The sequence below is a fragment of the Triticum aestivum genome, chromosome 2B (assembly GCF_018294505.1).
Source record: "Triticum aestivum cultivar Chinese Spring chromosome 2B, IWGSC CS RefSeq v2.1, whole genome shotgun sequence".
Classification (NCBI taxonomy): domain Eukaryota; kingdom Viridiplantae; phylum Streptophyta; class Magnoliopsida; order Poales; family Poaceae; genus Triticum; species Triticum aestivum.
Window position 1 is genome coordinate 502,360,146 of NC_057798.1, and position 26,852 is coordinate 502,386,997.

Consider the following 26,852-nt stretch of genomic DNA (forward strand, 5'->3'; position numbering starts at 1 on the left):
AAGCGGCAGCGGGAACTAGTTTGCTCCCCGGCGGCGGCGGGCGACTGGGGACAGGGGCGGTTTGCTGGGCGGATGTGAAGGCGGCGGTAGCTGGAAGAGTCGCCGCAAAAATGGACGGCGGCGTCGGTGACGGAGAAGGCGGGGGGCGAGGGTTGCTTGTTGGCCGGGGGGAGGGAGGCCAATGTGCCACAGACCAGCGGGCCCGGGGACAGGAGTAGGCGACCGCGCGCGTCCGTCGCGTGTCCGCGTCGACGCAAATCAGGCTCAAAAATGGGTCGCCCGCAGACGAAAAACGAACACCCGTCCATTTGGGTCGGCGCGTTGGGCCGCCTTTTCGGTCCGCGCCGACCCAAACGAACGGCCGCGGACGAAATGGGTCGTCCCATTGGAGTTGCTCTTAGGAAATAAATAAATCTCCTAGAACCAATGACCTGTTTGGACATAAACTGTTGAACTATTCTAGACTTCCGGTACTTGTAGAACGATGGCTCTCAGACATTTCAACAGTTTCTCTTCTTCTAGACTAGAAGCAGCCGGTCAGTTGGTGCTAGTGCAGGATTAGGTAAGCCGTTACGTAAGGGACATCGTAAGCCCCCACATTGGACCCATGCTCACGCCATGGGTGGACCTTCGGAAAGTCCATGGTGTCCAGGCATCAATCACTTGATCCGTGCTCACACAACTACCTACTACTACCTGCCATTGCATCCTTCCGCAGATGTTTGTTTACCAGTGCAGTGCTGGTGTTCACGGTTTGAGCCGCGAGCCAACATGGAAACGGTGGAGCGAAACTCGACTCAAACGCCAAAAGCACCCGACCGTTCACCGTTACTTGGGCGGTGACCGCGGCGAACAAAGTGAGCCGAGCAGCGCGCCAGAGCGAAGCCAACAGCACACCACCCAGCTGCGGAGCTGCCCGTCCAAACCGGCAACCGCAGTCCAAGCCGCCGTCTCCTACCTGACCTGACAAAACTCCCGCCGCGTCCCATCCTCGCGAACCCACCCGCCACTCCCGGACGCACCGAGGCGACGCGATGCCGGGGCCCGGGGCGCACCTGCTGTACGCGCTGTCCGGCGGGGCGGCGCTCTCGCGGCTCGCCGGGGGGCGCTTCGGCCCGCACCACTGCGCCGTCTACGCCGCCAACGCCTTCCTCGGCCCGGACCTCGGCGCCTTCGCCGAGTGGCTCGCGTCCTTCCTCCCCGCCCCCGCCGCCGCCGCGGGGGACCTCGCCATGTCCGCCGTCCACCACCCCTTCTACTACCCGCTCCTCCTCGGCCTCCCGCTCGCATGCCTCTACGCGTGGCTCTCCCGCTGGCTGCTCCGCGCCGGCCTCCTCGACGCGCCCGCCGGGGTCGGTACAGCGAGCGAGCTCTTCACTCCATCTTCCCTTCTTCTCCTTACCCACCTTCCTTCCTTAGTTAATCAAATCAAATCTATGCTGGGAATCTATGTCATGGGCGAGAACAAACCTCGGGATTGTTATTCTAATCTAATCTAGTAATTACTTAATTCAGCAAAGGCGTCTGTTACCCGTCCCCCCGTTAGTACTCCACACCACAGTTCAATTTCCATACATACCATTTGTTGTCTTCCTCTGATTTAGCATAAATGCGAGCACCAACTAGCAAATGCTTACAGTAGTAGTAGAAATCTCGACCTACATTTGCAAAAATGGAAGCAGCATGCAGAAATAAGCAGTATTATTATAGAATAGAAAGGGGCTGTTTCTAGAGTGAGAGCTCAGGTGCCTCTAATCATCTGCCATTTGTCTGATTTGTTTAATGTCCCTTGTCTGTGCAGGTAGCATTAAGCAGAAGACAGTGCTTCTTGCTAATCGCAGCCGGCTCGCTCTCCCACTTCTTCTTGGATCACTTGTTTGAGGTCAGCAATGTTGTAACTGGATGGTGACAATTTGATTGTTTTCACCATGTCTCAAGTGTTGCATGCTTATTCAGATTAGATTCGTCTCATAGTATATTTTTACAGGAAAATGGCCATTCTACAATGTATACTTGGATACTGAGCACTGGTTGGTGGAAAGGCCGCGCTCCTATCAATCCAGATGCCGTGTTTGTTGTTGGCCTTCTTTGTGTTTGCCTCATCGGGGGATTTGTGTACCTTAACAGGTGATAATTCAGCATTATGTTCATTATTTTGTATATAAAATACTCCCTCTGTAAAGAAATATAAGAGCGTTTAGAACACTAAAGTAGTGATCTAAACGCTCTTATATTTCTTTACGGAGGGAGTATATAATAATAACTATTAAATATTTTCTAGTGTACAGAAAACATTGATTCTACCTGATGCTTTGGATTGTAAAGTCCTCACTAACATTGATTCTTCAAAACCATGAATCTCTCTATGAACTACTCCCTCCGTTCACAAATATAAGATGTTCTAACTTTGTTGTGAATCAAATGTATGTAGACACATTTTAGTGTTTGTTCATTCATTTCAGTCTGTATGGTCCATACTGAAATATCCAAAACATCTTATACTCCCTCCGTTCGGAATTACTTGTCGCAGAAATAGATGTATCTAGACGTATTTTAGTTCTAGATACATCCATTTCCGAGACAAGTAATTCCGAACGGAGGGAGTATTTGTGAATGGAGGGAGTACAAAGTAATGTTGCACTATGCATAACCCTGATTGCTTTGTTGGTCTATACTTGTTGACTCAAGTTGAGTTTCAAAATGTCACTGTATGTTACGAATCCCTTCTGTGCTTTGTCGAAAACAAATCCCTTCTGTGCTTCTCTAAATGTTCAAAATCTATATTTTGGCAGAGTGAAGCATGGAAAGTCAGTGACTGAAAAGTCAAATCAATCTTTCTTTCTCATCCTGGTGATAGCCACCCTGTACTGTATGTGGTGTGCCAGCCAGATATACCTGCGAAATCCCCCTCAACCCGCCATAGGTGAAGAGGCTGATCTTGGAGTGATAATATTTCTTGCAATTTACCTTTTTCTCCCGCATGGCTTGTGTGTCTTGTCGATGAACCAAAAAGATTACAATGAAGCACTGGATGGACTGCCAGTTTGATAATGTCTGATATGGTGGTATGTTTTGCTACTCATTTCTGCAGAATACCATTTTGGCAGCAGTCTTCTCCGCTTCATGTTGTAAATATTTTAATTTCCAATGGGCTAATTGCCAGGCATATATGTATAACCTTGTAAACCTTTAGGTTAGAAATAAGGTTTTATAGGGTTGAGGAAATAAAGAGGTCAGGAAAGTTCAGTACGATGTTGTTGTTGTGTTACTAAATATGTTGGTACTACTATCATTATTGTTGTTGTAAAAAAAGGAAAGCACATTTGCATGGACGAAAAATGTGAAGTCAAGTGTCAAATTCAGCGTGTTGACATTACCTCCATTAATTACTCATAGGCGTTAAATATTTATGAGTTTAGCTTAATTTCTAGTGTAAATCATTCACCACTGCATCAGATTGTTTTCACCTCAGCACAGCACAGTGCTTAAACATGGTCATGGGAACATTAAGACTTGCATAGTAGCTACAGGGGGGACTCTCTTCCCTCTAAAAAAAACTATGCAAAGGACTCGACCATACTGATGTTGTTGCGCTTATCATCGTCTCTCATGGAGATCTCTAGAGCCTTCTCCAGCCTTGACACTACTTGCTCCATGGATGGTCGCTGCTGCTTGTGGCCGGTGCATGACAGAGCAAGCTTCAGGCAGAGATTGAATGCGTCTACCGAGTATTCGCCCTTGAGCCTAGGATCGGCAAATTCCAACACATTTCCCTCTCTGATGAGCATAGAAGCCTGAGAGCAAAAGGTATGTATGTATATCAGCTTAAACACAGTTGATCGTTTCGTTCCAGAGATTGGTCTTACCATTTTGTCCAGTGACATTGGCTTGGCAGTGTTCATGATATTGATTGCTCGCTCTCCTGACAGGAGCTGCAGGAGCACCATACCAAAGCTGTATACATCCCCTGCAGCATTCACCCTGTGGTTGTGGCGGTACTCTGGGTCGACGTAGCCAAAAGTTCCTCTAACTTCAGAGCTCACGTGGGATACGCCTATGTCGATGACTCTTGACAGTCCAAAGTCTGCGAGCTTGGGCTCCATATCAACCCCAAGAAGTATATTTGTTGGCTACAATAACATGTATCAATTGGCATTACTTGAATTCGCAGGTGTACTTGAATCTTTCAGATAATGTAACCAACCTTGATGTCTCGGTGAACAATGCAGCCCTCAGGGAATATGTGAAGGAACCAAAGGCCGCAAGCACTGCCAAGTGCGATCTGAAGCCTCTGAGTCCATGACAGGCTCTTATCCTTCCCTGTCATCAAATTGTTGCTTTTAATCATAGAGAACATTACATAATAATCCTGTAGTCTCCTCAAATATGTACTTACCAAATAGCCATTCTGATAGGTTACCATTGACGCATAGCTCATACACAAGAAAACACTCTTCCTGCCCATCACAGTAACCTCTTAATGACACAAGGTTTGGATGCTTGACATGTGAGAGGCTTGTAACTTCCCTTACGAAGGTTTCTGCATGTTCATTCTTAATTATGTGCTTCACGGCAACAGGCCAGCCATTTGCAAGCATTCCTTTGTACACTTTCCCTGCAAATCACATCAGGAAGGTGCATCCAACTCTTAGAACAACAATAACCTACTGAATGTGGTTATTACCTTCTACTTCTCATGTTATATGTATATCACAGTTCTGCTCTCTGTGGTCCTATCTGGTTCATGTATAAATAAATTTATTCTGAATCGGCTAGTATTGTCATGTACCTGCAATTCCCTGCCCAATGATGTTTGAAAGGTGTAAGTTTTCAGTTGCAGCGTATATCTCTTTAACTGACATCTGCTTGCAGGTAACCTCCTCATACTCAACAGACGCTGTACCAACCTCTGCAATATAAAGATGAACAATTGCATAGCGTTATTACCAAGTAAAAGCTACCAGCACCTGCAATTCGATTACTGAGTTGTGAAATTACCAATATCCCTTTTTGACGATTTGATCTTGCGTGTTCTTCTCCTGATGTGGCAGTAAATGGCAACAAACCCAATGATCACCACCGCGACGAGGCACCCAAGCAGTACTTCATATCCTGCATACTCTCAGAAGGCAATGAATTTCAAGAAGGCACGGGTAGAAAGGAAGGGGAAAAGGCAGGTAAGATAGACATACCTGTATGCATCTAGCTGTGGAACGCCTGGGAAGAACACAAGGTTGCCTTTTCTTTCACTGTGAATGTTCCAACCGAAGCAAATTAATATCATGGCCACTCTCTAACCAGTCGTTATTAGCAATGATGAATAGCCATTGCCGGCCAAGGGCCAGAACGGAAGAAGCCAAAGCACGGAAAAATATTGGATCAAGGAATCGGGCCGGGTCTGGACCAGAAGACGGCATCAACTGAGTCACATGTTACGTCACTGGTTCAATTGCTTTACATAATCTAATCCATTTTGTCATATTCTTGTGACGTTTCTTGCTCTGTCATACCAAGTTAGTTAGTATCTTCGGCTGTGGAAAATATATTTTGAATATTTGGATTGCTTCTTTGCTAATGGGTCGTTGCGATGGCGGAGATCCAATATTGGTTCGGGCATAGCAGAGCCCCCATCCTTGGTCCCAACCTGAGAAGCAGACAAATGTGTCAACTCTATGCAAAGCGGAATTAGATACTATATGAGCTAAAACAATATTCTACTGTGACGGCTTCATATGAGCCAAACTATAAAACAATAAGGTTGCATCCACCAAAAGAGCAACAACTGGAGCAAGACATATGGCATTGGGGTATAATGCTTGGTAAACTACCACGTTCTCCCTGTTCTTTCCAAGTAACTTCTGTCCTTTGCGATCAGTTCGCTTTTACTACCGGTTAGTCTGTTCTTGTGTTGATTAATTCGTTGGGCATGTAGATGCTAAGATTATCAAGTCAAGTTTGCCAATTATAGTAGTAATAGAGGAACACTCCAAAAGCTACTGTAGAAATAAACAGAACCACTCCAAAAGCTCCAAGCTGTAAGAGTCCGCATGTTAGCACAATCGGCACTTAGTTTGCATGGATATCCTGCTTAGGTCCACAAAACAAAGAAGCCACTGTTTTGTAAGTTACGTGCAGGTTACATTAATTGCGGTTTCCAAGGATAAGACATGTCACGTGAGGTCATCAAATTCGCATAAACTAGACCCAAGTGAAGCACCATGCTGCTTGAGCTGTATTTATGCCCTTTAGATTTGATACCATGCTATTTTAACTTCAACAGTGTCTAAACCTTTACAGATCTGATAGCATGTTGCTTTGGTAGTATGTACCTTTGAAAGCATCTTATGAGAGATTAGTTACTCAGCAGTTCCTCTTCTTATGCATATGGAGTTAGATGCTCAAACAAACTGTGCTTTACAACTATTTGGCTTGAAAATGGATCCTGTGAAATGTTTCTAATTAATTGAGAAGCCTGAAATATCACTTCATGGGCTAGGCATAGGCAAAAATCAATACAATCAACTTGTTACCTAACTCAATCAGTTGCAATAAAGAATAACTCAATAGTTTGTAGAAAACAGATCAACAAACTGTCTTCCCTGTATATGAATGTCCTATTGTTTTCTTGTCCTTTTGCGTCAATCTCGTTATTTCTATTTCTACGTGAAAATAGAAGAACAAGATCCTTGCTTTGGTTTTCTTGTCTCAAATTTACTACGTAAAACTAGCATAGTAGTGCAGCATATATAAGTGGTTTAGATCTTTGTGCCTGATAGATGCTTTCTTGGAGTTATATATATATATTACTCCCTCCGTCCCAAAAAACATGTCGCAGCACCGTTTTTACAATTTAGCCCTCGTTGTTTTTCCGACAAAACCCGCGGTCCTCTCTCTCCTTCCTCACTCTTCTCCGACGCCGGCCGATTTGGTCGCGCCCGCCCCTGCCCACAGCCCCGCCGCCCGCCCCCGCCCACGGCTCCCCCTCCCACTCCCACCGCCCCACGCCACTCCCCCTCCCCGGCACCCCACGCCTCCGCCTCGTTTCCCTCCCCTCCGCCCGCCGCATCGTTCCCCTCTGCTACCACCCTTCAAGGTTCAATTTTTGGAGACCACTATCCGCATCTGTCCATCGGCGACCACGAAGCTCGCCCCCTCCATGGACGCCATCGACCCGAGCACTAGAAAGCACGGGTGCCCCTTCTCCACTCCACGGACGGCTACGTGCTCAAGGTGGAGGAGCTCACCGTGTTCAAAAAGGTGGAGGAGCTCACCGTCGAACTCGCCGGAGTGGCGCTCGCCGTCGGCCCCGCGCATCCAGGCCCGGCGCCGCCGCCGCCAAAGACCACCTCTTCAAGGTATCAGACGCGCCCACCATTCTTGCCATTTCAATTTCAGAGAGACCATATGCAGGGCATCAGATGCATATCTAATTTCGAATTCCTACTCTGTTTGTCAAACCACTTTCGGCTGTGTTTAGTTTCAGCTCTGTTTGTCTCTCGCAGGGGTCGCAGGACCACCCGGGCCTGGTACCATCGCCATGGAGGATATCCTGCAGTTCGCGGCGTCCATTGGTGGTGCAGGACACCCACGTCTTTGATCTGTTGGAGCCCAAGGAGCAGGAGGTCCTGGTGCTGGAGGATGCACATGGCAAGACCAATCTCAAGGGCCTCTCCAAGGTTTACTCTGCTCTAACAAATCAGCCTCTTTTCAAATTACACAGAGGATTGCAGAAAAGTTATGTTTGTTGTGTGTATCACAAATTCAGTTTTAGTTCCAGTGAAGTTTCTTGTCCTTTATGATTATTCTTATCAAAAACAAATTCAACTAACCAGATTGCAACTAACCAGCCTCTAGAGCATGTAGTTTCCCAATAATCTTATTTGGCACTTCTGTGGATCTGTTAATAAGCAGGCACCGAAATTTTGTAAGTTTAACAATATTGGATGGTACTGTGACTGGTGCCTAGAACCAGATACCTCTAGAGCATGTACTCCTATTTATTCTGATAGGCATTTTGTACTCCAAAGGTGAGGCCATGATCTGTGGTGTCTACTGAAGGCGTTTCAGTCAAAAACTTGCTTAAGCAAGAGCAGATTTACGAGCAAAAAACTCACTCCATATGTCTACTGTCTAGCACTTTGTGCATGAAATCTGCAACTTATTTATTCTCATGAACTTACTAAAATGGTTTTCCAAACAAATTTGCAGTAAAAGCCTTGGTGAGTAAAAGCCTTGGTGAGTAGTGGATCCTGCCAAATCAGAAGGATTTACCAACAAATTTCAGTACCATCACCAATTCATGATGAAATTGTAGTTTCACTTCACTGTACATAACCTTTATGCATTTTTGAAATACTCCATGGCAGTATCTAGTAACACTGTCAGTTACTGAATCTATATCTATAGTACTCCATGGCAAAGATTAGTGCATTTCTAAAATGGCAAAGATTATGGCACAAAGATTAGTTACATCACATAAAAATCTCAAATTCTTGCTCAAAATCTCAAATCTAAATTTGACGGAGTATTCGACAGCAGTCTCTGATTGCTGAAAGCATCTGTTGCAGATATTGTTTGGCTGGTGATATTGCTTACTGCAGCTAGAGTAGAAGAAGGAATAGGAGTAGCTGTAAATAAAAAAAAATGCGTGTCCATATTTAGGAGCAGTAACTTTGTTAGGAAGAAAGCTAGCTCTAAACAGAGTTACTCCATTTGATGCCCCTCCATTTGTCACATCACAGACTAAACTAGGTGATCATTTTCTTTTTAAATGCTAGGAAAAGGGGAGGTGTTCACCATATTATAGAGAGCAGAAAGATTGATGGCTAGGGAAACCCAAGAAGTAAAAGGAACATCACTGAAAGCAAATAGACCATGCAAATAACCAAAATTAATTCTAATTAATTCAAATACATCCAAATAACACAAATTAATTTAAATAATCCAAATTAATTCAAATAAATCCAAATAATTCAATTAATCCAAATAACCCAAATTAATTCAAATAATTAAGCCAAATAACCCAGATAATTCCAACAAATGAGGAAGAAGCAAGCATGTTCTGCTCTTCTACTGTTGGAGTAACTAGTAGACCAACAAAACTGAAACTAAGTTGTGGTCCATGTTCATTTTCAGTCAGATTTGTATCCACTGAGCACCATAAGCAGAAGTATTTTTCTGCTCCATCACACACAGTTTTACATCACCAGCATAAGCAGAATTATTTTTCTCCAATTGAAGTTTTACATCACCATCACACAGTTTTACTGTACCTTCTTCAGGGTGCAGAGTAGAGCAACAGCAGCACGGGCAGGGTCAAGGAGCAGCAGCACGGGCAGCTCAGTGGAGCAGCAGCAGCACGGGCAGGGTCAGTGGAGCAGCAGCAGTACGGGCAGGGTCAGCGGAGCAGCAGCAGCACGGGCAGGGTCAGTGGAGCAGCAGCAGTACGGGCAGGGTCAGCGGAGCAGCAGCAGCACGGGCAGAAACCACCGGCGACAGGGGAGAAGCAGCCGCACGGGTGCGTGGGCAGGGGAGAAGGAGCAGCACGGGTGCGCGGGCGTGGGAGATTGACGAGGTCGCGCTAGAGATTGAGGATCACGTGTGTGAGCTCCTGGTCCATCGGATCGTGGAGGCAGGCTCCGGCGACGCCGGTAGGGGATCACGGCGACGCACGCGCCGGAGCTCGAGGAGGACGCGCCGGAGCACGAGGAGGACGTGCGCGGGCTTGAGGAGGATGCGGGGGAGCTCGAGGAGGAACGCGCACGGCCTCGAGGAAGACGTAGTGGGAGATTCCGGCGACGCCTGCAGGTAATCGCAGCGGGAGGGTACCGCGGCGACGCAGGTCTGGGCTGCAGCGGTGGAGGAGGTTACTGTCGATGGCGGCGAGAGCATGTAATTGGCGACGGCGGAGGAGCTCAGCTGGGCTCGCCAGCCCCTGGCGAATCACGCAGCCGGGCGACGCCGGCCCCTGGCGACGCGCAGGCGACCGACGGAGGAAGAAGACGGGGCGGAGGGACTTGTTTGAAACGCTTTTGAAACCACGAGTTTTTTTTTGCAAAATTACCAGTGAACTACGCTCACGACATGTTTTTCGGGACGGAGGGAGTATAATGTAACCAGTCTACATCATACGCCTTTTTAGCCCAGGTATTAAGGACCTCTTGATCTGGGTCCACTCCTCTTTAAAAATGCTACCAGTGAATAGAATATCTGTTTTCTCTCTTTTTCTGATAAATGGAATGTCTTAATATCAAGATATCTGTTTTCTCTTCGCTGTAACTTTTATAACTCTTGTGACCCATGTAAATTCTATAACGCTTTAGCCAGTTGTGTCGCAAATCCTACAACCTTGTACCTCACCGCTGTACACCACAGTAGTTCTCCTGCTATCATTATATTTCACGTATCATGTCATGCTGACAATTTCTTTCGGACAGAACGACCATCAGGAGAGCCAAGGGCCAAGCCTGGACTGGAACCTCCAAGAAAGAACTAGCATTCACACTGATCAACTAGCAAGATGCATAGTCAGATTGCATTACAATCCTCCGATGAAGTGAAGCGAGATGTTCGATGGACAAAGACAACACACCCCAAAGTTGTTACGTCCTCTGCCTTTTATGATGCAACAGCACATCTACCGATCGTGCGCACACGCAATAGTGCTTTCAACAGGAGATGGCAGCATTATCATGCTTAGAGATTAAGGATGCGCCACTGCTGCTACAAAAACGAAGGTGAGCACTGCACATGTATACAGTATTACGGTATAAGCTGGTTTGACCACGTCAATCTCTTTTAATCTGCAAAAAGCCTTTTCTTTTAAGAATACGATATATTCTTGGAGGATTAGAGACTGATATTGTGGGCGCAGCTTTGTATGCTTCGTTTGTGACGCCTGAGAAAACAAAAACTTGCCTTTTCTTCTTCTTTCCCTTTTTCTAACTCTTGCCCACAGGTCACTGCTTGTCTGCTTGCCAGCTTCTTGGAGGCAGACAAGAGAAACAAGCCTAAAACAAAAATGTACCACATTTACTATGAAACTTATGGATTCATATTTCGTTATTACTTCAGCTACCATATATCGATTACTATATATACCTGCCACCTGCTAGGCTAGTAGCTACTCCCTCCGTCCCATAATATAAGAACGTTTTTTACACTAGTGTGTAGTATTAAAAACGTTCTTATATTTTGCGACAGACCGACAGAGGGAGTATTAGCTGTCAACTTTGTGAATTATGAGGGCTAGGTGTTTCCCAGTTTTTTATATCAGATTTTTCTTCCTTTCTGAAAGTTTTCACACATACATTAGACATACGGATCTACACACTGTGGTACCCCCCAAATGAAAATGATTTGAAACATAGGGTAGTATGGAAGACAATAGCTAATGGAGAGCATCCACGGATTGTTTGGCCAATTGTGTAGGAGCATACAAAAGCTAAACATGCATGGCTCCGAATGAAGAACTACAGTATTAGTATTCGATCGGATATCATGCACGATTGCACATACATGATTGCTTGGGGACAGCAAAATTAGAGGACCACAGCTTTGTAGTAGACCTCAAACAAAGGCCTAAAGCCCCCTTTAGGAAAACTTTCACTGAATCCTTTATGAAAATTTTCTACGGCGCCGCCTGCCACTTGTAACAACAGAGTAGCATATCTGGATTCCTATAGAATGGGCGGGCCACAAACATGACTGACGTCTTCCATGTTTTTCTCTCTCTTTATGTCTAGAGATGTTCTATGTTTTTCTTGTGTAGTTTTCAAGCTCTATAAACAGTTGTGAAGGTTTCCTCTGTTTTTGGTTCTTGTAGAAACTCAAGCTACATTGCATAACAATTTCCACGCTCTTGGACCGCAGTAAACATCAAGCTACATTGCATAACAATTTCCTCTGTTTTCGGACCCTACTTCCCCACCCTATGTGGGGTCCGCCAGGGTGACCCTTTCTCTCCGTTCCTTTTCAATATGGTGGTCGGGGCCCTGGCTACTATCCTTTATAAGGCCAAGGCTGCTGGTCATATCTGAGGGGTGGTACCTCATCTGATGGGAGGGGGAAGGGTCTCCCTCCTATAGTACGCGGATGACACCATCATCATGATCGAGGGTTCGGACTCCGACATTGCCAACCTTAAATTCCTTCTCCTCTGCTTTCAGCAGATGGCAGGCCTCACGATCAACTTCGACAAGAGCAAGGTGATGATCCTTGGCTACTCCCAGGAGGAATGCCAAGGTATGGCCGACCGACTGAACTGTAGACTGGGCTCCTTCCCCACCAATTATTTGGGGATCCCCATCAGCGACTCCAGGCTCACCGTGGTGGACCTCCGCCCCGCCGTAACCCGCTTGCAGCACTGAGTTGAACCTTGGAGGGGCAGGTGGCTATCTAAGGCCGCCCAGGTGATTCTCATCAACTCCTCCCTCTCCAGCCTCCTCTGGTTCCTGATGAGCTTCTATAGCCTGCATGAGACGCTGCATCAGGAGATAGCCAAATATACCAGTCCAGATTCTTCTGGGCCGGCGAGGAGGATAAGCAAGAAATAGACCTAGCAGCTAAAAGAGGGTATCCTGAGCGAAATATATGGTCAGTTGGCCGGACATCTGCAAACCTAAGGACCAAGGAGGCCTTGGGATCCTGTCCTCTAGGCGCATGAATATCGCCCTCCTGACCCGCTGGCTTTGGCGGATTGCCAACGGGGAGGGCGGCCTTTGGCTGGACATCATCCGATCCAAATACCTGCGTGGCCAGCCCCTTGCCTTCTGCCAGCACTCAGGCAGATCCCACTTCCGGCAGGTTGTGGTTCAGCTCATGCCATTCCTCCGCATCGGCACTTCCATCTTGGTGGGATCTGGTGCCTCGACCCTGTTTTGGTTCGACCGGTGGGTGGGGGACCTCCCCCTTGCCGCCCGTTTCCCCCAAGCTATTCTCCATTGCGGCTGACCCTCGGGTCTCTGCGGAGGTGGCCCTTATTGACTTAGGGCGCCTCGCGTTCCGTAGACCCTTTGGCCTCCTCGAGGTGGTTGCATGGGATGCTCTCCTTCAAACCATCGCTCTTCAGCCTCTCGACGTCGACAACGCGGATGACTCCGTCTCGTGGCGCCTCGAGACTTCGGGGCGCTTCTCAACCAAGTCCCTCTATCAAGCGATTGCTCCTTCCACGGTCCCTTAGCCGTTTAGTTTGATATGGTAGTGGATTCGAGGACGCTTGCCCTCTGGGGTTGAGGTGCGCAAGCGCAACGGGCCTGGTGAAGGCATGTGCCCCCTCTGTAACGTGGCGGAAGATGCTAACCACATCTTCTTCTCGTGCGTGACCGTCCCGTTCTTGTGGTCCTACTTCCGCGACGTTGTTGGTGGAACTTGGTGCAACACCAACTTCCCTGACTTGTTGGCGGAAATCCAAGCCTCTGCACCCGTCACCGCCACACTAGGTGGTTGTGTGTCGGGGTTCTCGCTTGGACGCTCTGGACCGTGTGCAACAGACTTGTCATCCAGCGTACCCCTCTTCGACGTGCGACTGACGCCATCTTAATGTGTGGTTTTTGCAGCTTCGGCGACCGCTTAGCCGCTTCCAAGACCGGAACGCCATCAACACCCTCATCTCCGACCTTCGAGCGATGGCCTTCCGCGTGGCGCCTCCGCTTCCGCCGCCTCCTCCGGAGCCAGACTAGGCCTCCGGCTCTCTTAGTTGTGCCGGGGTGCCGGCGCTTTTTCCTTTTTGGGCTTGTTGAGCCGTGCCCTCAACATTAACCATGGTACCTTGTTATGTGTGTGCGTGCGTCTGTGAACTTTCACGCCTTGCGCGTGAGTGTGGCTGAACTCGTGTTCCCTGTTTGTGGCTTGGGCGGTTGTGCTTTATATATAAAGCGGGGCGAAAGTCTTTTTCGGTAAAAAGTATCTCAACCTCGCTCACTCTGCTACTGGCTCCTCCTTGCCATCCGCTTCTTCTCAACCGCCGCCTCCTCTGTCGTCTCCAACTGCTCCTTCAAGGGCTTCAACATCCTAAGACGGATGGCTTGCACGATCATCCTTGCATTATCATCCGACTCCTCCATCTTCAAGGCTAGGACGATGTCTGCATAGACGGCGACAACGACGGCGTCCTGCGTCCCAGGCCTGGCCGCCTCCTGCACCACGCCTGCACCCTGCATGTCCGCCGCCACGCCTGCCGCCCTTCTTTTTGAGCGATGCCGCCTCATTTGCCTTCTGTTTGAGGTGGTGGGCTTGTCGTGTCACCGAGTTGATCTTTCGGGCAGCTTCCTTCGTCAGATCGTCCTCCACAACGTCGTCTCCTGCAACTTTTTGTACGGGTTCAGGTGGCGGCGACGGCGAAAAAGGGCAGGAATTAGGGTGAAGAGCGGCGGGATGGTAGAGGAGAGGGTTGAGAAAGGAGGTGGTGGTGGTGTGTGTGGGGGGGGGGGGGGGGGGGGGGGGTATTGCCATGGAAATACTGCGGCCAACTCCAAATGCGCGTGCTCCGCCTCAATTCTAGGTGTGTCGGGGGTGTCACGAGTCCAAAGTAGCTGGTGTCCAGACTCCCGTAAAGTTCTCCTAGTTTGCTTCCGGTTTGCGGAAAAACGGACACCCGAACTAATGCGCAGACAAATGCGATACACCATTGGATGGTTTGCTGCGTCCGGACAGACGGATGTGGGCGGTTTTGGGGTAGGCGTTGAAGATGCCCGTATTTACCACCGATATGATCAGGGAGTAGTTCCAACTTGTGGAGTTGTGGTGCACGGTGCTAATGATAATTAACGAAGAGACATGGGCAGAATGGCAGATTATACAAGAATGTTTACTGTTTACACACAGAGATTCCGAACGTACGTAGGTAGGTAGAATGGATCGAGCGATACGTATATTTTCTGTCTCGGAGGGATCGAACTCAAATCTACTTTTCCTAGCAAGGACAGTCTCAGTATTTCACCAACCACCATATCGTGCGCTGCAGATGGAGCATGTACGGCCGTGCTTTAGCATCTTTTCACATCCCGCAATCCGGGTCGTTCGATCTCGATCTCGATCTGGTTGCGGAAATCCGGCCGTCCGTTCTCGATTCCCCGATCGGGAGCCTTTAGTGGTCGAGGACCGGAAGAACCCAAACCACCAGACTAGGGCTAGCTCTCTCCTGCACACACACACACAAGCACGCACATAAGCCACCATGCCAAATGCCATGCAAGGCTTCTCCGGCCTATAAATAGAGGGTGGCCTCTTCTCACCTTCCTTGAGCACAAGCCAGACAGCCACTCTCCAACCACCACTGGTTAGCTACCTAGCTGATCATCACACATATATAGAACTTAACTAACAAGAGAGCTAGCCAGTATATGGGAAGGAGGTCGTCCTTCTTCTGCGCCATATTCAGCTTCTCGCGGAGGTCGAGGCGGTACGCCTACGTCGACGACGAGGATAGCGACTGGGAGCAGCCGCCGGCGCCGGGGCTGCGCAAGGTCAGGTCCAGCGACGAGGACTCCGGGTGGTGGGTCGGCGAGAGCGACGTCGACCAGAAGGCCGCCGACTTCATCGCCAGCTTCCGCCAGAGGAGCCTCGTCGCCTGAACCCATCCGCCCAGCTGCCGCCGCCGCCGCCTATATATGTACCTACGTGCCCAGCTAGGGCGTACGTCCAGGTTATCGCGTACGTACAGGGAATAAGATTGATCTGCCGGGAGCTGGCGCATACGCACGTGCCTAGCCAGCTTCCCGATGAGCTAGTATTTATGTAGACATATCAAGTGTGTTGATATGATCATATGTTATGTATCTTCCGTGTGCAGTACGTGTGCGTGAGTGCTATCTATGTTTTGTAAGTGTTCTGTCGAATAATGCAGCGCAAGAGATGACAAGGGATTTAATGAAATCATGCACGTTTCTATAGCACGGGCTGCTCGATCGTACATATATATGGACAATTTGAAATGCAGATGTGGTTCAGTTGGACAAGCGCTTGCATGTATGCGATCTCGATACATGAACTGCATGCGTTCACGCAAGAGAGCGGCACAATTGTTGGTTGCAGTCTGCAAATTAAGGTGTGTAATTTGTAGATTTGTCACTTTTTTTTTTGCGGTATTGTAGATTTGTCACTACAAGCATGTAACTACACTAATTGCCATCTTTCCAGTTAGTAGTAAATGTCCAAATGCACTCTTTGCAACAATAGATGCGCCAGTGTCCCAAGATTCTGTGATCAACCGGAGAAATATGAATTATCATCCATGTACATTATAGATTATTATTTTTTGCAAAAAGATCAAATCTATCATAATTGTTCACCGAAAGTACAAAGCATCTCAAACATAATAAAAATTACATTGAGATTCGGAGACAATCGAACGACCACTATTGCCGCCAGAACGAGCCACGCGCCGCTGTCGCCGCTCCTCTACCGGAGCCGGCATGACCTTGTCGATGTACACTATAGAATATCATGTTTCAGACGGTGGTGTGCATTTTCTACACATGGCAATGTTTTTTTTTAGAAAAGGAGGATGACCCCCGGCCTCTGCATCTGGAAGATGCATACGGCCACTTTATTGATTATTCTCGAGGACCATACAAAGTATTACACCAATGTGCCTGAATCCACCATCTTGGCAACATATGTCACTACTCCTATCCAATATGATGAAGGGGTGCTAGCCGGGCCACTACCCAGACCACTCACGTAAACCTAACATCAAAAGCCGGAAGCCGAAACACATTCGGAAGCCCCAGCCGAGCCACATACCGGGTCTGGGGCATAATCCGGTCAGACGCACTCGTGTGTCGTCGCCGCCATCTTCCACAGGTCCGTCTTCAGATCAAATTGAGGCTTCTACCATGTCTGGCCACTCCGCCATTGACGCCACCATGACGCCAAACAGCAGCCTCCTCCTGCGCGAGTCCATCTCCGTGCATCGGACGTCGAGCCTCCACAGCGCCATGCTGCCGACATCCGCCGCCATCAATGTGTGAGATGGAGCACCGCTCCACCATCCCCCCCAGCCTACACTTACTCCAAAAACGACGCCCCCAGGAGAACCGGAACGCGTCGGAGGAAAAGCGGAGGCTTGGGCGAAGAAGGGCACGCCGTCGGCAGCTGTCACCGACCCCAAATAGCGCCCGCCACCACCCAGCCCTCAAGGCGGCGCCTTCAAGAAGGTCGCGGCGCCAAAGACGCCGCCGCCGCCCACCGGAGTTAGGTTTTCACCCGAGAAGCTAGGTGGTGGGGAGTGGAAGGGCAGACCTTGACAGACGTCTCCATGAAGAAATCGGCGCCCGCGGGCGTCGTCGTCGTCGCGGCCAGCCGGAGCCGACCCGGGTTTCCCCCAATCTGGATCCCGACCACCAAAATCGCCCGCATCCCATAGGCAGGCCATCCAGCACACCCAGGGACCTTCGCAGGAGAAGTGCACCGAGCAGGGAAGAAGGCCAGCAGCCAGATCTGGCGCCGCCAGCCGCCAAGGCAGCCACGCGAGGCCCCAGGCCACCGGAGATCCGTCGGCCACCCGACCAGATCGCCGGCACCACGCCCACCCCACTGCCCGCCGCAGGAGACAGGGAGCCTCGCCATGGGCCGCCGCCCGGATCCAAGACCCTCCGATACAGATCGGAGCGGAGCCGGCCCCGCCGCCGCAGTCCCAGACCGCGCCCCAGGCATGGCCCGGCGCCAGCCTCGTGCGGCGGCGAGGAGAAGATGGAGAGAGGGAGGTTACGCCGGCAGGAGGGGAATCACCCCCCGTGGCGCCCGCTAGGGGCGGCGCGGGGGCGGGGGGAGGGAAAAGATGCACATCCCTAGTGCCTCACACACAGGGCAATGTGTGAATTCACATGTAAAATGGAGCAAATGGTGTGTACATATAGAAGAAGATCTAGCACGATGGCAAGTGCCATGTTTTTTGTTTTCTTTTTCCATATTACGATTATCTTATTAGAGAGACAGTTCTATTAAGATTATTTCACATTAAAATTTACATTAAAATTTACAATAAAATTATGTGTCTTAAGATGATTCTACATAAAGCAAAACTAGAATTAAATGCAATGGTGCAAATATATAGTTAAACCCACTCTTAAGATTCTCTTGTTCAAGAGACTTCTATTCTTTGGCCTTCCCCTCTTCTTTCTCCCGCATTAGTGATTATCCTACATGGTAAGACGAAGAGCCAGCTGCTATCATGCCTTCGTAGATGTCCTTTATGCTTGTGCGTTGTGGTGTTTGCCTCTCTAAGATTTTATTTGGTATTGGGGTGGATTATGATTATATTGTAGTCAACATCTGCCTATTGGGGTGTTTTCACCATATGTGTAGTCAGCATCTGCCTATTTCACCTATTTTTGCACAGCTCATTATAAACTAATAAGTGCATTAAAAATTTCAGTAACAAAAATTTGAGCATGATGCTTTTTGTCATTATTCTTTCTGCCGATTCAACAAATCTAGTGCCCAAATTATTCCGAGTTTTCTAAAAGAAAAGAAGAAAGGATAAATTTAGCTCACGCGTATGCGTGGTTTTTTTTGGAAGCATGCATGTGTTCATGTGTACAAATACCCATCTAATTTTTTGTACACATAATTCATGATTTACCCCACATTAGTTAATTTTTCAACGGACAAGTAAGCGCATGCACTCCACTTCCATTTCGAACATCGCTACTTGGGAGTAATTGATGTTAATTAAGCAGTTTGGCTAAACAAATTGATTAATCAGCACATGAGCTAGTTGGTAGCTAACTGCGTCGTTAACTAAGCATATTGATACTTGCACTGCCGATCGATCTAGGATTTGATGACGAGGGGACAGCACTTGAAACGGCGTCTACAGAGGAAGAATGAGCCCTTTTTTCAGCTGGGTCCGGAAAGCAACTCAACTAGAAGGCTAAAACTATTCCATCGGCCCGCCCAGAGATCTAGGTCTCTAGCAACTGAAAGTTACAAGTCAGTGCGTGCAACGCTTTCCTCTCGCTTTTCTCTTCTTGTCTCGACAATATTCTTCGTCATCTTACTTGTCTTCGCCTTTTCCTTATTCCCACCGATCTCATCTCTCCCCCCTTTTCATCATCAGTGTAATCGATGCGATACGAAACCGAAACCGTAGTCGCCTGGCTGCGCATGTGTGGGTCGGTATGTGAAACCGTAGCTATACACTTATGTGTGAATATTCGAGTAGATCTTCAGTGTTGTATCTGTCAATATACGCTGTATGCCCTTCCTCAGTTTTCTAGCAGAAATAATGCAGTGTGCTTATCTCGGATGCCAACATCATGTCATACCCTAATTCCATAGCACATTGCAACTTGGAGTGCAAAGGTGACATGGTACGCACCATCGCCTTCAATTTGTACGCGTCTCTTCAGCTAATTATTCCTGTAGCTAGTAGCTTCCAGAGTTACTCGCCAGCCCCAGGAGGACGGGGCGTCGACCCGTTGACTGGGCAGCTGAGGTTGCTGCCAGCCCACCCGAGTTCAAGTCCCGGTTTAGACGCGTGGTGCTCGCTGAGTTTCTCCTATAAATAAATGCCAACGAGGGTTAGCCCTTGGGTTGGTCTCTTTTTTTTTTATATACTCGCGAGCCCCAGCTCCTTGCACAAGAAATGCTTCAAGATATTAACATGAAGCATATCTGCAAACAACATAGTTGAAAACTGTTAACTACCAGATGACTCTCTTCTCTTAACTACTAGCCTTGTTAATTCCTGATGATGTGCCAACCAGCAGGAGTACGACTCGAGCAGTTCCGCAAAACAGCAGCGAGAAAAAACCGCCATGAGTGAAAGATAAGATGAAATTCAATGAGAGCTGCAGATGCCAAGAACAAAACAGCGAAAGCTACAAGTCAGTTGGAAAATCCCATCTTGATCCCTTTTTAGCCCGCGGTTTGATCCCGCGGACAAGCGTGTCGAAGCAGAACCAGAGTAGAACATGGTCACAGCAGCACAAGGAGCCCAGAAGAAGGCACGCCAAAAGCCAAACCACGCCCTTGATTCCTGTCTATTGACAGGTCGGCATCCACATACCAAAGCTCTCTCTGCCTTTTTTTTCTCTTGCTTGGGAAGAGCAGAAGAAACTTCCCCTCTGGTACTCAAAGCCTCCAAGGGTATATGTCCTGATTCTGCAGCCCTTGCATGGCTTTCCAATTATTAAGGTCATGTCAGCGTTGCGAGCTTGCGACGGGATGGATATGTGTCCCTGACAACAGGCTGCTTTCCTGGGTCAAGCAGACAGGGTCGTTCTCCGACCAACTGCCAGGGAATCCACTTGCTCCTGCGCCAAGCACCCTTCTTGCCCAATCCTCACTCCTGGAAACCCTGATGCTAAGTAAACTATCAGGGTTAGCATATAGCAAGCAAATGATGAAGAGAAAGGACTAACAACACACTGAAAATTGTCATATCTGAAAGCTAACAAATCTAAACAAGTTTACAGAGCAACAGCAGATGACAATGGCATAACCAGAAATGTGGCAAGGCGTAAAGATTGGCTGATCTGCTGAGCAATTATGTCTACTTGCAATCCTACACATTGTTGTGGATCCAACTGCGGTGGAACTCTTAGATGGTACAAAGTGAGCCAAATGGCGAATTCGTGTACAGCAGAATTGGTGTGACCCTATCTTGTAAACTAATGCAGACTATTCTATTGACATTATAAGCTATGGAACAAAAGCAGGTTTAAGTGCCTGTATCAAAATTACGGGGGTAAAACTGATCCAAGTCACTCGTAAAATTCATGGATCGTGTATTGCACATTCACATGCTAATCTATTTTCATCTGTAACAGTTTTCTGCTGCTTGACTCGCATCAAAATTCACCGAATAATGCACCAGCCCGCCGCCCCACTGAGTGCACAGTGCAGTCTCCTTCCCAGATAGAGTTGAATTGTATATTTTGCTGCCCCAGCAGGTCCCCTAGTTCATGCACGATTTTGATACCATGTCAGTTGATTCTTATCTCCTCTGCGGATCTGCAAAACACAAACAAAAGAAACAACAATTACATTGCAAGTTCAACAGAGCAGATATTTAATGTATTGTACACACAATACTAAAGATATTTTCACAGGACCACAGAATTTGTGATCAATCATATCAGACAACTATAGATATAGCAATTATTTAACTATGACATGTCGGCCGAGTTTTGTGATATTATTGATCCTAAAATCTGTAGTTATGTGATACTCCCTAGCGACACTTATTTTGGGATGGAGGGAGTATATAATTGACCCACAGGTCTCTACTTCTATGGGACTGTACTCTAGTTTTCGGATGGTCTGTACAATAAACCTGTAGTTTTGTGAAATTCACTAATTTCAATAGGATTCGATCAGATTGAATATCATGACTTCTTTTAAGGAAAGAGACTGAAATATTATTAGTCGCCCTATCAGTATAAAAGTTGCAGGAACATTTTTGATTTGTTGCACTCGCAATGTCTCGGTTGAGAGAATATTAGGATTGTGCAATTTCTTACAATATCTCAATAGTGAACAGGACTACGGTTCGGCATTTAGGATAAAAAAGAGATGTGAAAGCAGGTTGTGTTGCATGCACCAACTCTGTCGAAAGCTTTAGGTGTTGAGGTGAGAATCATAGTTCATACCATCCTCAGTGATAGGCTCAACCAGACCTACACCATGCACTTAGCATTGGACAGGATCTGAAAAACTTCTTACCTCAAGATGTCAACACAATACCTAACCTCTAACACACACAAAAATATCTCCTCAGGAAACGTGCCAGCCTTATTTCAAAATGAGAATCTCTAAATTTCAATACCATGACAGGTGTCATGAACAAACCAAATCAGTGAATAATCTACACATACTTCAATTAGTCCATTGTAATATTTGCCCGCATAAAGAAAGGATCATTGAAAGGATAAATTTATTGTTGATAAAATGTCGATATGTACAACCTGCTGATTAGTTCAAAAGTTGCATTTCCCAAGTAAGTATCAATAAATAGGTCCTTTGAAGTTGAGCATTCTAGATAAACGAAATAGCAGCTTCCATAGCCCTTTTTTTTATAACGGGACGTTGTATTGCTGCCAAATCCCTTGCTATTCCATTTTATTGTTTTGCTTACCATGACATACAGCAGAAGCAGGACACCAACATGAAACAAACTTTGAATTGGCATTGTGAATTTTGGCTCCTTTAGCATATATATCGTTTCAATTAGAAGGTCATCAGTTTCTCAAGCTACTTACAGGAATTTAAAAGGAAAAAATCGATGAACAAAATCATCAAAAGGGGCAAATTCGAGTATACCTTGAAAAACTCCAGTTAGCTTAACGTATGATAACCCATAAGTCCTTGAAAATCATCTGGATTTGATGGTTTATTTCCAGGTTTAGGTAACCATGGAAATAACTTGGTAAGACCTTCTCTTGCAGAATCAGGACCCTTTTGTCTACCATTGACCCCATACTTTTCCCTCTCAATAGCATCCATTATATCCTCCCGAGCCACAATATCCCCACCTTAACAGAACACAATCACCCTCAGAATCTTGCAATCATGTAACTTCTTAACTATAATACATTTCATCAACTTAACCATTTTAAAAGGCAACTCTCTTTCCAAAACGTGGGAAATATACAAAACAGAAATGCAGGTAAGATTATGATTTCTCAGTAATAATTTAGAACATGGTGGAGTCAAACTGATAAGAGAATGCACTAGCAGTTTACAAAGGAACCACAAACCTTGCCCTGTTCCACTGAAAATGGACCACAAAATTGCAGGTTTTACACTTTGGAACTCTAAGCATTTCTTAATAAAGCGATATTTAAATTTGCTTGCAACAAATATGATACTTTAAGCATAAGGAACCAATCAATTTGCTCTAAGTCTTATGTATCTGATGATATAAGATGAATTTAACTTACCTCTTCGAGCAGCTAGTAGAGCAGCCTCATTAACAATGTTTGCTAGATCTGCACCAACCAATCCTGGGGTCACATTAGCTACCAGATCACAAATTATTTCGGATTCCTCTTCTAAAGGAACTTTTCTGAGATGAACAGCCAAAATCTTTCTGCGGCCTTCCAAATCAGGCACACCAACAAAAACCTTTCTTGAGAAGCGACCAGGCCGACAAAGAGCAGAATCCAGAGCCTTAGGTCTATTAGTAGCAGCCATGACAATAACTTTCACGTCCGAGTCAAAACCATCCATTTCAGTAAGCAGCTGGACAAAGCAATAATATGTTCATCATTTAGTATGACTTCACAAAGAAAAGAAAATGTAGTAAGAGAGCTAAATCACACCTGATTTAGGGTTTGGTCCCTCTCATCATTAAAACTTCTACCTCTGCTTCCACCAACAGCATCAAGTTCGTCAATAAAAATGATTGACGGAGCAGCTTCTTTGGCTTCCTTGAATAATTCCCTTACACGGGCTGCTCCTCTTCCAACAAACATTTCGACAAATTCGCTAGCAGAAACAGAGAAGAATGGAATTCCAGCCTCTCCTGCAACTGCCTTCGCCAGCAAAGTTTTCCCGGTTCCAGGAGGGCCAGCAAGCAGAACACCCCTGGGTAATCTTGCTCCCAGCTTCTTGTAGTTCAGTGAACCACGCAAGCAGCTCACTATCTACATTAAGAAATTATAATAGTGTACAACAGTTTATGAGCCTTGTTGATATTCAGTCAATAGAAGTACATAACTAACTCATATGAAGAACCAAAAACAAGACATCAGCTAAAACAAATATAACTCCTAGCATCAACAAAGCCTAAGCAGTCAATACTACAGAATCCATAGATACAAGTACTAATTATTAACATAGTGAATTCCAGTTTTTTACCCTCTATTTTCACATTTTTTACACTAATTACTCCAGTTAGCTGATTCTCATCCGGGTTACCCCATTTAGTGGAAGTTTTTCTGGCTGTTACCCCTTTAAAAAATTTGAAGAGCAATGTAAAAGGTGTGTCCCAGCCGTCAGGTACACGTAATGTGCCATGTCACGGTTTTCCTCCTTTTTTTTGCACAAACAGGTCGAATGGCATAGTTGGACATGGTTTTTTTCTCTCGCAGTCGTCAGGTGTGCATATGCACCGCATCTTGCAGTTGGTTTTGCTAAACATTTGCAGGTGGGTGCGCGGGACGGGTCCGGCTCAGGGATACGAACTGGTTCAGGCACGGTAAAAAACACAAAGGAGGAAAACCACGACATAGCTTGCTATATGTACCTGACGGCCTAGCAGATCGCTCTCAAAATTTTGAATGGGGCAAAATTGGCAAAACTTTCGCTAAATGGGGTAATCCATATGAAAAAACTGTTAAACAAGATAATATCCCACGCGTTGCTGCGGGGATTTATGACCCTGTGCTTCAATTATTTGTTGCTAGAAAATAAAAATAAAAAATTGATGATGTGTAGGGCTTGTATGTGCTAAAAAATGGGATAACCTACTTAGATATATGGGATAGGATAGGATTGGGTACTTAGTGTCAAAATATGAGGTAAAAATTGGAATTCATCTTAGACGTCAGTGCCTATCACATATGTATTCATATTCCAGACATGCTCGCGGCGTTTGTCTTGAAACGGGGCTTTGTGAAATAAAAGGGAGCAAATATACAATTTCGTACAGGAACCACATTGTAGTCCAACAACAAGTTAATAAGGCAAGCAGGCTTAAGTGCCACTGTGTAGAACTTTGATCAGATCTTACTGTGCCATTTCTTATTTTGCAAGGTTCCTCCTCATACCCTTGGTATTTGCAATTTCAATAGAATGCCGCAAGTCGGGAAAAGTTTAGTTGGCAAGAATAATACCCTTTGTATTCGACATATGCAATCGCGAACTCCCAGCCGACCTAGATTTCTTAAAATCAGAATCGACAAGATTAGCAAGACCTTACTCTAAGATCCATGTGTGGGTAGGGCTTGTTATAGAGAATGGGTGCAAAATTTGTTAATTCCTTTCTTAAACTTGATTGATCGACATTTTGCTGACTTCCTGTGTCAATGGACTCTATGTCTATTGTCTACTGGTCTGCATATCATCGACATCACAGAAAACAATCATCATGAGTAAGAAGTAGAGAGTCATATATATTCACCTCGACAAGCTCCTCCTTGGCTTCATCCACGCCCTGGACATCGTCAAATCCTACCTGCTGCTTCCTGGGCCGGCGGCGCTTGTCCGCACTGCCCCCAGACGACATCTGCCTCTGTAAGAACCACATCATCGGCAGCAGTGAGAACCACAGCGTGAGCAGCGTGGTCAGCATGTCCACCAGCAGCCTCCCCGCCGGCCGTGGAGCAGACCGGTAGTCCACCCCGCCCTCCCGCATCAGGCCCAGCAGGAACCCCTCGTCGTGCGGCACCCTCCTCGCGTAGTACGGCCACTTCGGCACGGCGGCGCTCCTACCGGTCTCGCGCTCGTCGTCGCCGCTGCCGACGTCCTCGGCCTTGCTGAAGTAGATGCGGCGGGAGTCCTCCTCGAACGCGACGGCGGTCACCGCGCTCGCGCGCAGCCCCGCCAGGAGGTCCGCGTAGGCCACCTCCTGGGCCGGGTTTTTGGGCAGCGTGAGCCGCGCGGCGAGAAGGAGAGCCCCCAGGACGACCGACGCGACCGCAGGCGGCGGCACGCGACGGATGGCCCGCCGCAACGCCGCCACGGCGTCGCCCGCGAGCTCCCGCGGCGACAGCAGCCGCAGGAGACGCCACCGCAGCACGCGCAGCCGTGGCCTGAGCCGCAGGCGGCGCCGCAGGCTCTTGGGTTGGTCCGTGCGGAGCCCCAAATCGGCACCCTTGTCCTTCTCCACCTCGCCGACCTTGGCACGTACCGGGCTCCTCCGCCGCAGCCGCAGCCTCGTGCAGCGCCCGGCGTCAGGCACTCCGCCGCAGCAGCCATAACTCTTACTCTCAGCGAAGCAGCTCAGGGAAGAAGTGGGGTGCCTGAAGCAGACGTGGTGCCGCAGGAGAGAGGCGGCGGCAGCGGATAAGGGGGGAAGAGACGCCATTGGAGCCACGTACTCCCTCCTAGCTCAGTTCGTTACCGCCATTCGATCGGACAGAGGTCGCGCGGGATGCGCGCACGCGGTGTTCGAGGGAATTCCTCCCAGAAGAAGAAGTGGCGTGTTGCCGGCTTGGCCTGTTGATGATTCGTGGACGGAGAGGACCATAGCCGAACAGATTTTTTTTTATCCGGCAAATTGCTTTTTTTTAGGGGTCGTGGGCTTTCTACTTCCCGCTTGTTAGGATCCAGGAGGGTTCCAGGCCCTATGAGAATGTGCGTTATGCGCCGGTTGGCGCGACAGCGCTCAGTCGCCTCTCGCATGGGCTAACCCAAATACGTTGCTCATTATACGCTCGCTGAAGTCTGTAGACTGTACGTTTTAGGCCACGTTGGCTTCTGTTTTCTAGTCACTTGCCCCTTAAAAAAAACATGCCCCTAAAAAACCAAAACTCTCCCCTCAAAAAAAAAAAAAAACCAAAACTCTGCAAAAACCAGCAACTCCTACTTGTTTAAAAAAACGACTAACGGTTTTTTATAGATTTAAAAAAATTGTGAAATAAAAAGATCGTGAATTTGAGAAAAGTTCACAAATTTGAAAAGTTCATGAGTTTCAAACATGATAGAGAATTTGAAAAATTCATGAATTTTAAGAAACGTTCCTTTGGAAAAAAAATGGATTTGAAAGAAAACCTGGATTTGAGAAAATGGTCACAAATTGAAAAATGTTCGCTTGTTTGAAATAAATCCACGGTTTTCACAAGAATGTTCATGGATTTTGTGGAAAATGGTTAAAAACGTTCACAACTTAAAAATGTGTTTATGCAAATTAAATAGAAAGGAAAAAAGAGAAACAATGAACTAAATATACAGAAAATAAAAAA

At 47.2% G+C, this 26,852-nt stretch overlaps 5 protein-coding genes across 8 annotated transcripts; 3 read left to right on the plus strand and 2 right to left on the minus strand.

The window, feature by feature from the left end:
• The first annotated feature begins 783 nt into the window (after nucleotides 1-783).
• On the plus strand, nucleotides 784-3,780 carry LOC123045706 (uncharacterized). Of its 4 annotated transcripts, none has more exons than XM_044468859.1 (5): nucleotides 784-1,352; nucleotides 1,802-1,882; nucleotides 1,988-2,127; nucleotides 2,793-2,923; nucleotides 3,092-3,252. In XM_044468859.1, exons 1-5 carry the CDS (start codon nucleotides 1,035-1,037, stop codon nucleotides 3,130-3,132), a joined length of 711 nt encoding a protein of 236 aa, XP_044324794.1. In that variant the 5' UTR covers nucleotides 784-1,034; the 3' UTR covers nucleotides 3,133-3,252. The 4 variants fall into 4 exon arrangements, with proteins under 4 accessions (XP_044324794.1, XP_044324795.1, XP_044324793.1 ...); XM_044468860.1 differs by lacking the exon at nucleotides 3,092-3,252 and adding an exon at nucleotides 3,616-3,763 and having other exon boundaries at nucleotides 786-1,352; XM_044468858.1 differs by lacking the exon at nucleotides 3,092-3,252 and adding an exon at nucleotides 3,616-3,780 and having other exon boundaries at nucleotides 793-1,352; nucleotides 2,793-3,065.
• LOC123045705 (putative serine/threonine-protein kinase) lies at nucleotides 3,426-5,327 on the minus strand. The gene is made up of 7 exons (XM_044468855.1): nucleotides 5,193-5,327; nucleotides 4,999-5,112; nucleotides 4,790-4,909; nucleotides 4,397-4,615; nucleotides 4,205-4,320; nucleotides 3,867-4,130; nucleotides 3,426-3,794 (listed from the first exon to the last, which is right to left on the minus strand). The coding sequence occupies exons 1-7, from the start codon at nucleotides 5,200-5,202 to the stop codon at nucleotides 3,558-3,560; spliced, it is 1,080 nt and encodes a 359-aa protein (XP_044324790.1). The 5' UTR covers nucleotides 5,203-5,327; the 3' UTR covers nucleotides 3,426-3,557.
• A 1,057-nt stretch (nucleotides 5,328-6,384) lies between these two features.
• LOC123039267 (uncharacterized) lies at nucleotides 6,385-13,549 on the plus strand. The gene is made up of 4 exons (XM_044462499.1): nucleotides 6,385-6,444; nucleotides 6,855-7,355; nucleotides 7,503-7,676; nucleotides 10,437-13,549. The coding sequence occupies exons 1-4, from the start codon at nucleotides 6,385-6,387 to the stop codon at nucleotides 10,557-10,559; spliced, it is 858 nt and encodes a 285-aa protein (XP_044318434.1). The 3' UTR covers nucleotides 10,560-13,549.
• Nucleotides 13,550-14,480: 931 nt separating this feature from the next.
• On the plus strand, nucleotides 14,481-15,890 carry LOC123041501 (uncharacterized). The gene has a single exon (XM_044464099.1). The coding sequence runs from the start codon at nucleotides 15,342-15,344 to the stop codon at nucleotides 15,570-15,572; it is 231 nt and encodes a 76-aa protein (XP_044320034.1). The 5' UTR covers nucleotides 14,481-15,341; the 3' UTR covers nucleotides 15,573-15,890.
• A 4,553-nt stretch (nucleotides 15,891-20,443) lies between these two features.
• On the minus strand, nucleotides 20,444-26,127 carry LOC123045707 (probable inactive ATP-dependent zinc metalloprotease FTSHI 3, chloroplastic). The gene is made up of 5 exons (XM_044468861.1): nucleotides 25,070-26,127; nucleotides 23,268-23,591; nucleotides 22,887-23,187; nucleotides 22,267-22,478; nucleotides 20,444-20,958 (listed from the first exon to the last, which is right to left on the minus strand). The coding sequence occupies exons 1-4, from the start codon at nucleotides 25,973-25,975 to the stop codon at nucleotides 22,282-22,284; spliced, it is 1,728 nt and encodes a 575-aa protein (XP_044324796.1). The 5' UTR covers nucleotides 25,976-26,127; the 3' UTR covers nucleotides 20,444-20,958; nucleotides 22,267-22,281.
• Between the last annotated feature and the right edge of the window lie 725 nt (nucleotides 26,128-26,852).